At 42.0% G+C, this 10,213-nt stretch overlaps 1 protein-coding gene across 1 annotated transcript; it reads right to left on the bottom strand.

Annotated features, from left to right (window-relative positions):
* Positions 1–2,533: 2,533 nt before the first annotated feature.
* Positions 2,534–3,331, bottom strand: LOC128103848 (basigin-like). Its single transcript, XM_052728492.1, has one exon. The coding sequence runs from the start codon at positions 3,329–3,331 to the stop codon at positions 2,534–2,536; it is 798 nt and encodes a 265-aa protein (XP_052584452.1).
* Positions 3,332–10,213: the final 6,882 nt, after the last annotated feature.

The following is a 10,213-nucleotide window of genomic DNA, read 5'->3' as shown; positions in this document are numbered from 1 at the left end:
TGTGAATCTATCACATTTTATCCATTCATCCGTTAATGTACATTTGGGTAAGCCTCTGTTCTATTATGAAAGATGTTATTAACATTCATGTACATTTTATATAAACATACATTTTCATTTCTTTCAGACATATGCCTAAGAATTTCTTTTTAAATTTAAAATATTTTATTAATTCTTTGAGAAATCCATACACTGTATTTTGATCATATTCACACCAACTCCTCCCGTCAACTCCTCCCTGGTCCACCCCAAGTCCCTACCACCCCCAACTTTATATCCATTTTTAAAAGCATAACCCATTGACTCTAATTTTGTGCTGTTCATGTACTCATAGGTGTGGGACCTTCCACTGGAGAGTGGTCAGCCTTCCAGGAGCCACACCCATAAAGAAAACTGACACTCCCTCAGCAATCATCAGCTTCCCACAGCTCTGCAATTAGGAGTAAACTCCTTTCTACTCCACCATAGACTGTTGATGGGCTCCATCTTGTGCAGCTCTTAGGCAAGCAACCACAGGTACTTAGAGTTCTTGAGTACAGCGGTCTTGTCATGTCTAGAAGATACTGTTTTGTTCTGATCCTCCTAGACCCCTAGCTCTTAAAATATTTACTTCCCTTCTTCCATGAAGATCCCTGAGCCTTGGGGGAAGGGCGTGATATAGATGTCCCATTTGTGGCTGAGCATTCCACTGACACTTGGTCTCTGCGCTTTGACCAGCTGTGAGTTTCTGCATTAACCATCATCCATTGAACAAAGAAACTCCTCTGATGATGTTTGAGAGATTCACTAATCTGGGTCTGTATCTTGAAGGGTACCCCTTATTCTTTTTTCTGGAAGTTTCTGAGTTTCCAGTCTAATCTATCAACTTGGAATTGATTAATGTCCATTTTTCCCAACAACATTTGTTAAAGATGCTGTCTAAGTCTAAGTTCTAAGTCAGGAGAATACTGCTTGATATTGTGAGCATCTACCTGCCTGTTTGCCAAAGTGGCTTCACCATTTTACATTGCCACAAAAAACCAAGAGTGTCCAATATTTCTACATGCTTCCTAAAGCTTGTCATTATTTGTGTTATTGTTTACAGCTATCCTAAGAGGTAGGAAGTAGTATGTCTTTGGGGGTTTTCATTTCTCTTAATGGCTCATGATTTTTTTCATATATTTGTCAGCTAGTTACACATTATCTTTGGGAAAATGTCTGAAAATATTATTTGCCTGTTTTGGTTTTTGTTGTAAAAATGGTTTCTCTCTTTAATATTGAGTTGTATTTTATATTTATTCTGAATGCAAGTCATGCTCAAACCTTTGGTTTATAAACATTTTGAAATCTCATTCTGTAGCTTTTTTCACCTTATTAATTGATTTTTCAATTGCAAAATAGTTTCATATGCTTTAGGAAATTCTTCTTGAATTAACACTTTTTTTTATTCCATTGGACTCAGTAACTTGTTGCAGGCTTTTGTGTCTGTATTGACAATGGATGAGGTCTTTGCAGAACAACCTCTCAATTTCAGCTAGGCATGGTCACACACCTACAAAGTCATGTCAAGAGAACTGTGAGTCTGAGACCAGTCTGGGCCAATTAATTTTCAGTTCTGGCCAAACATGATTAATTTTGTTCTTTTGTCACTTACGTTTATGAATCTTACTTAACATGTGTGTATGTGTATCCATCTATCTATCTATCTGTCTATCTGTCCATCCGTCCACCCACCATCCATCCATTCATCCATCCATCCATCCATCCATCCATCCATCCATCCATCCATCCATCCATCCATCCATCCATCTATCTATCTATCTATCTATCTATCTATCTATCTATCTATCTATCTAGAGATTGATAGTCCTTCTGGGGCTGGAAAAAGGCTCAGTGGTTTAGAGCACTTGCTGCTCTTGCAGAGGACACAGCTCTGATTTTCAGCACCCACGTGGTGACTCACAACCATCCATAACTCCAGTTCCAGGGATCTAATGCCTTCTTCTGGACTCCTCAGGCACCAGACAGGTGTGTGGTGCACATACATACGTTCAGGTGAATTCAGGTGCACATACATACCTTCATGCACATAAAAATAAATAAATAAAATACTCATTTTTTTTTTGGCTGGGTAGGTCTTTATTTGTGTGGTCCCAGCAGGCCCAGCCATGTTGCCCATGGTGAGGATGGGCAGTCCCATACAGGGGAGCAGGTGGTGGCCCCGCTCCACCAAGAAGTCAGAGCTTGTCCTGGCCTCTCCCTCCTGACCAAGGACAAGACCCCACTCTCCCACTCCACAGGGTTGTAGTGACAAGCTTAAAAAAAGGGAAGGGGAAAAAATCAAATAGAACCCCCTAAGGAATGGATTCTCTGCATAGAAACCTCGTTTAGTTTAAACTAGAATCAGGGGTGCTGTGGGCGGCTTGCTTCTTCCAGGTGGGCTTTCTGCACGGTGAGGCTCTGTCTTCACCCGGGTTGGGACAGATGGGAATGGGCGTGGAGGTGGACGCTGGGCTGGGGTCAGGTGCGCTCCAACCCCCGCCTGCTCCACCATTCAGGTGGCGTTCTTGTCCTTGTCGTTCAGGTGATGGCCGCTGCCCTTCAGTGGGGCAGCACCAGGGTCATCCTCGTCCAGGGACTGGTCGGGCTTCTGTCGCTTCTCATAAATGAAGATGATAGTGACCAACACCAAGACCTCAGCCACGATGCCCAGGAAGGGCCAGAGGGCGGCCAGACGGCTTTGCACACGCAGTGTCATCCTCTCCTGGACAGTACCCTGGGAGTTGGTGGCGTTACACATGTAGGTGCCAGGGTCGCTATTTATGTCCAGGTTTCTGATGATCAGCTCAGATCTCTCCGGTGTGGATATCACGAGGTACTTGCTCTCAGAGCCATTGGTGATCACCTGGTCCCCAGAGTCAGAGGTCTTAAACCAGGTCCACTGAATGACAGGAGGGTGGGATGAGTCAGACTTGCCGATCAATCTCGCGTTCTCCCCCTCACTAGAATGCTCTGACTTCTTCCCGACCTTGATCCGGGGTGGTCCTTCCACAAAGATGCTGCTCCTCCCCACGGGCTCAGGAAGGAAGATGCAGGAATACTCCCCAGCGCTTTCATCTGTGTCCACCGAGTACTGCATCTGCAGGTCAGGTAGCGTGTCTTCCTGCAGTACCTTGCCACCTCTCATCCAGCGGTGGCCAAGGATGTCGACGGCACTGCTGTTCAGAGTGCATGTAAAGTGTGTCTTGGAGCCGGCTTCGCTGATGGAGGTTAAGATGGTACACGCCGCCGCGCAGGCGCCTTGGTGGTCCAGGAGCGCAAAGCTCAAAGCCAGCAGCAGCGCCGCCGCCATGTCACCTCCTCCCAAAAATACTCATTTTATTTCTCCTAAGATTCTATAGTTTCAGCTCATATGATAATGTTTATGACTATAAGTTAATTCTTACATAAAAAGGAAGTCCAATTTCATTTATTGATACTTGGCAGTCAGTTATTCCAGACTATTTATTAATAAAGATTTTTCCCCCTTGAGTCATCTTGGAAACCATGCCAAAATCAATTGACCACAAATGAGAGTTTATTTATGAGCTCTCCATTCTTTTCTACATTTACATCCTTAGCAGCATGCTAGTATCACACTCCATTGCTCAATGTAACTTCATGACAGGCTTTCAAACCAGGATGTGTGAGTTCTCCAACTTTATTTCTCAAGAGTACTCTGGATTTTCTAGATCTTTCGAATTTTCTTATTTTTTATTTTTTTGAGATCAGCTTTTCCACATCTATGAAATATGCATCGGAGCTCTGAAAAGGATTGTATTGACTATGCAGGTGTGTTGTCATCTTAACAACAACTATTAAGTATTTCCTTCTGTGATAATGGAGTAGCTTTCCATTGATTTAAATCTTTGCTAAGTCTTTAGTGATCTTTTGCACTTTATATTTCGGTCTAAACACCTTGTGTTGTTGTTAAATGTATACCTCACGTAAGTATCCTATTCTTTTTAACAGTACTATAACTAGGATCCATCTTAATTTTATTTTTAGGTTGTTCATTAGAGTATATAGAGCAGATTTGTTTCTGTGTATTGATCATGTACTATGTAATTAATTTGTTAGTTATAGTGGTTTATTTTGTAGATTTCTCAGGATTCTATATATAAGACCAATCATCTACAAATAGAGATAGTTTTACTTCTTACTTTTCAGTTTGATGGTTTTTCCTCCTTTTTTTTTTAATCTATCCTCGTTTGATCTTTCAGTACACTGTGAGATTGAACATTCTTGTCTTGTCTTGTTCCTGATCATACAGACACTCTGTGTTGGGGTGTTTGAGAAAGCACCCTTCCTTTCTTAGGGTTTTTTTTGGGGGGGAGCAGTTATTGAGAAAGTTATTAGATTTTGTAAAATGCCCCATCTCTAGAAGGACTTAGGGTTTTGTTGTTCTATAACCCCTAGTCTATTAACTGATTTTTCTCAATAGCGAAATAATTTCATATTCCATCAAAATTCCTCTTAAATTAACACTTTTTATCTTGTGACAAAAGAAACTGAATTTTTAAATTGAAATTCTTTTTGTGCTTATTTTTGAGATTGTATTCTAATTATATTTCTCTTTTCCCTTTCCTCCCTCCAAATGCTCCCATATGCTCCTCCCTACTCTACTTCAAATTCATGGCCTCTTTTTTCATTAATTGTTATGCATGCATATATGTATTTGTATATTGGACATTATATGGACTCAACAGCTTAAATTTAGGAATATATACATGTGTGTGTATATATATACATATTTAGGAACATATATGTATATATATACACATACATGTATATACACATATATATAATTCCATACGATGTTACTTGTATGTGTGTTGCATGTATGTTTTCAAGGATGACCATTTGGCAGTGGACAAACAATTGGTGTGCTCCTCCCTGGGAAGGACACATCTCCCAGCTTTACTCAGTTGCCCACAGTTCTTTGAAATGAATATCTTTTTTGTTTGTTTGTTTTTGTTTTGTTTGAGACAGAGTTTCTCTGTGTAGTTTTGGTGCCTGTCCTGGATCTCGCTCCGTAGACCTGGCTGGCCTTGAACTCACAGAGATCCGCCTGCCTCTGCCTCCTGAGTGCTGAGATTAAAGGCGTGTGCCACCATCGCCCAGCCGAAATGAATACCTTTTTTATGCTACTGGACTCAGTAGTTCATTGAGGGCTTGTGTGTCTATATTTACAGTGGATATGGGTTTGTATTTTTCTTTCCTGTGGTATGTGGCCTGGTGTTGATGTCTGTAACACTGGCTTCCTGGAACCAGTTGGGAAGTACTCCCTAACATTCCCTTTTTTGAAAGAGTTTATGAGAGGTTCTTGCTAGGTCTGAAATATTAAGAATTTGCTAGTGAAGTAACTTGAATCTGATCCTTTTTTTTTGGTGGGGGGAAGGGTTTTCTTTCTGTAATTTATTCAGCCTTCAGATTTCTATTTCTTCCATCAGTTTTGGCAGCTTATATCTGGCACACGTGTTAAAATAAAAAAGCTTATTTGAATTTCTTTTTCTCCATGTCATTCACTCATTTCCTTTATTAGTTACTCTCGTCTTCTCGACAGTGAAAAAAAGGGAAAGCAAAAATGTTCCATATTACAGATCTGTTTAGGTTAGTTTATTATGGCTTCCTTCCACAAAACTGACCTCTTGAATCCTCTCTAAAATTTCACTATGAAGAAACAGAAATGAAAGAAGGAGAGATATCATTCTGCTGAGATATGAATCCACTTTTCAAGGTTTTCATGGGTAAAAGAAAAGAAGCATCAAATTTCACCAATTGGCCTGGCCCAGGAGAACACTGGAAAGCACTCCTAAAATACAATGTAATTGTTAGTAAAGCTGTGATGATTCATAACTTCAACAGAATTGAGACTATGAAGTTCCACACTTTCTTCCTCATTAGAATTGTTCATAAGAGAAATGCTACTTCTTTGCTGAAAGTTAATTGCAAGTTTCTTTCCTCTATTTTTGAATAAAATGTTTCATATGTTGACGGAGAACCACTTTCACAGAGAACAAAATCAAGATCGCACATCTTTTCATTCAGAGTAACTGAATAGATACAGAAGGTAATTCATCTTTTTATTCTTGCAAGAGAGGTCTCAGTTCTGTTATTTAAAGGGAATACATTAGTTACTTTTCTACTGCTGTGGTAAAACTCCATGACCAAGGCACCTTATAGAAGGAAGGGTTCACTTGCAGTTCCAGAGGGATGAGCATGGCAGCAACCAGAAGGTATGGCAGCTGAAGCTGATGGTTCACATCTTGAACGGCAAGCATGAAGCAGAGAGCGAACTCAAAATGGAGCAATTCTGCAAACTCTCAAATCCCGCCTCCAGTCTCCAGTGACACACCTCTTCCAACAATGTCTCACTTCCTAAGCCTCCCCATACATCATCACCACCTGGGGACCAAGCATTCAAATGCCCCCAGACTATGGGGGACATGTCATTCAAACCACCACAGGGGATAAATCATTTCCCCTAATGTACCTTTAAAAAATCACCACCACCAACAAACGTACTTTGCTAACTTGTATTCAAACTGAAGTGAGAAAATCTAACCCTCTCAAATGAACTGCCCAGTTTGCTCCCTCAGAATGACAATGCTTGTCATAACAGTTCATCTCAATGATTACTTATACCCTGTTATACCAAAATGATTTCAGACTTATACAAAAGCTTCAAAACTAGTGCCTACAGTCCCCACATCCCCATCACCTAAAGTTCCCATATTCCCTTTACCTAGATCCCCCAAATGTTAATTTCTTGCCAGATTCGCCTTGTGTGCATTCATATTTCTAAGCAAGCTGTGATCTCTAGGGTGGATTGTGGAATGTGGGTTCTTTTTTTTTTATTTTTTATTTTGCAATACAATTCAGTTCTACATATCAGCCACAGATTCCCTTGTTCTCCCCCCTCCCGTCCCTCTCACCTTCCCCCCAGTCCCCCCCCCCCCCCCAATCCCATCTCCTCCAGGGCAAAGCCTTCCCCACAGACTGAGATCAACCTGGTAGACTCAGTCCAGGTAGGTCCAGTTCCCTCCTCCCAGGCCAAGCCAAGCAATCCTGCATAGGCCCCAGGTTCTTATTTCACCACACAGTAAGCAACAGCCAGCTCTTAAATGTACAACTCTAACAGGCAGATCTGTTGCTGTTCAGACCTCACCTCTCGCTTTCTAATCCTGTTTCAGAACATCTTAGACACATTATCTCCTTATACTAATAAAAACATTGAAGGGGCTGAAAAGCCTGTTTTTAATTATTTCATAACTGAAACTAAAGCAATTTGAGTATATCAGTCTAATACTGTAAGCCACACACAGGAAGCCCAAGTTTAGTCTAGTTTTAGAATGGTAAGCCAGGTATTGTTGCTCTCTATAAATCAAGGCTGTGACCCATGAATTTGCATCAGTAGCTTAACTCAGATATGAAGCAAATTAAGGACAGTTCATTTCTACCTGTGGCGAAGTGACTGTCTCAACATGTAACATATTAACAAAACCCTCAAAGACTTAGAATGCCATGAAATAATTAATTAATAGCTTAAGAGAAATTATAAAGATAACATATGGACACCACAATTATCTTTTCTTTGCCTAGTTCTTTTTATCCGTAGGCTTCGGTTGCGCAAAATTGGATTATTCATTTTCTTTGGTCCATAACTGGTTTTCACTTTGGATCCATACATGACCTATTTTCATTCATTGTTCTCATTTACTTATTTCCAATAACATAAAAAGACCCATAAACCCTCCCACCAACATAAAAGCCAGGGCTACAATAACTGAATGCTAGTTTACTGGCCTGCCTTTCCTAATCCCTGCTTCTCCCCATCCGACATTTAGAATGGCCACTCTCACCCTGGGTCCTCTGCTCATGGTCATGTTGTTTCTTCTGTTTGAGTCTGGGTGTTTTGCTTATTGGTTTGTTGTTATTTTTGAGACATAGTCTCATTGTGTAGCCCATGCTGACCTCAAACCCACCATCCTTGCTCCTTGGCCTTCCTAGTACTGCACTTATAAACACCATACATATTGGTTTGGTTTTTTTCTCCTCATTTCAGCATTGGGAATCAAACCCAGGGCTTTGTGTACACTAGGCAAGTACTCCATCACTGAGCCTCATCCTCAGCCCACCTCTTTTTTTTTTTTTAACTTTCACTGTGCATCTTTTGATTAGAAAGTTAATTGCCTTATTGACTTCAAGTCTCCCCCAGGGTCCTACCAGGTTGTGCCTTACAGCCTTGCATTTGAGGGAACGCTTTTGCTCATCAGTTTGGGGATGACTCGCTCTACATTTATCCGTATGACTAGAAAAGTCAGAGACTAATCTCGTTTCAGTCATTAATAAAACCAATTGGCATTTCTACGGATCACCTTGGTAACGTCACATTGGGACCTCCATGACATGGTAGCTCTGGGTACTATTTCTGAACAGCATCTGGGTCTGGCAGAGGCCAGTTGGAGGCAGTAGGGGGAGCCCACAGAGACTCCATAGTTAGGCCTTATTCCATCTTGACTCAGGGTCAGGGAGTCTGAGTTTGCTTTGCCCCGCAAGACTGAGTAATAGGATGTTTTGCCCAAAGTTGTGGTTACCAGGTGTCTTATACTTCAAGGCTTAATTACAAGATGCTTTGCCATAAGGCATGGTTACCAAGTGTTTTGAAAATTAAGGAAGGATCTATACTTGTTTGTACTTTGTACCTTGACCTTAAAAGGAGGAGGTCTTTTGCCTCCTCCGTTACTGGTGTATAAAAAGCCTATTAGGATTAAACTAGAGGTGACTGTGGTATTGACCCCGAGCCCTCCCAAAGCTGTGTCTTTGTCTTTTTCTTTGTCTCTATTTTTCATATCTATTATTTCTTAATCCTTACTCCTCCTTTCAAGGACTTTTTGACAGGTCAGGCTGGTCCCTAACAAAGCAGCATCATGAGATGTCCTGAGTGGCAGCCAAATTGAGAATCTGTACAGAGTAAGGAGGCTGAGTAGAGACACCCTGGTTCCGGGAGGCTGTGGGTGCTGATTTAGAGGCAGCAGGTATCCCAGGCAGGTTGAAGTACAGTGGTAGATTAGAGACACAACGAGTGTACTTTCAGTTCTGCCATGAACTAGCTGTGTGACCTTGCAGACAGTTTTTACCTCTCTGGGCCTCAAGTTCCTCTTCGGGGGAATAAATACTTCAAAGTTCTTTTAAAGGTCCTTCTAGATGAGGAACCTAGGGAAAAAGTGGTGAAGAGCCTGTCCAAGGTCCCGCCATTCCTCCTTCACCAACTTGGTCACAAGGTCAACATCCATTCCACAGAGCTCTTCCCTGTGCCTTACCACACCATGAAATACTTCAGTGTTCTTTTCCATCCTACTTACTACTGACTTGCCTGCGTGTGGGCAAGGACATGCTTTGATTGTGAACACCAAAGGCACGTACTGGGGCTAACTTTAGCCGAGGTATGGACTTGTGAGACACAGGGGCAGCGAGTAGCTCATAAAAGTCATTGGCAACATTCCCACTGGGACTCAGCACAGTACCACACCTCAGCTGGAGCGTGGAGGAAAACCAGAAATGTATCCACCCATCTCACTGGCCAAGGGAGGGACACGGCCCTGGATTATATCCCCGGTTCTGAGAAGAGGAGAAGGAGGAGAAAGAAGGCGGGAGAGGGAAGGAGGGAAGAGGAGGAGGGAGGGAGGGAGGGAGGGAGGGAGGGAGAGTTAAAGGAAGGGAGGGGGAGGAAGCTCTTTCATCCCAGTTGTCTCCTTTCTTCTTGTCAGCGTTCTTCATTCTCTGCCTCTGCTCAATTCGCTGCTTGGTAGAACATAGCTTTGACAAAAACATTTTATATGGGAAGAGACAAACCTCCTCTCACTCTCTGTTCTAAATTCCTAAGAAGGGTAAATGACCAATTTTGTACCTGTCCCCTGGACCTCAGTCCTACTCCACTCTACTAAAGCAAGCTAAAGTGGAGGTTGAGGTGGCCTCTGGTCCACCAGACTCAAAGACTGGGATGGGAGAGACTCCTGCCTAGGAAAGATCTGGCCTCCAACTCTGTCAGGGCCCATGACTAATGCTGGTTTACTCCAATCTCTGAGCCCTGAATGAACACTCATTACATGCGTTCTGAGTCAATGCACAAATGACGATAACCAACTAAAAGTGAAATTTCTGGGAAAGAGAGGTTCACCAAGTGAACTCT

The sequence above is a fragment of the Peromyscus californicus genome, unplaced genomic scaffold (genome assembly GCF_007827085.1).
Source record: "Peromyscus californicus insignis strain IS unplaced genomic scaffold, ASM782708v3 Scaffold_8__1_contigs__length_139910024, whole genome shotgun sequence".
Classification (NCBI taxonomy): domain Eukaryota; kingdom Metazoa; phylum Chordata; class Mammalia; order Rodentia; family Cricetidae; genus Peromyscus; species Peromyscus californicus.
The sequence above is the reverse complement of the archived record's forward strand: the minus strand, read 5'-3'. Positions and strand labels throughout refer to the sequence as shown.

What these genes read in the sequence shown, in the direction of transcription:
- LOC128103848 (XM_052728492.1), bottom strand. Translation starts at nt 3,331, where the DNA reads ATGGCGGCGGCGCTGCTGCTGGCTTTGAGCTTTGCGCTCCTGGACCAC.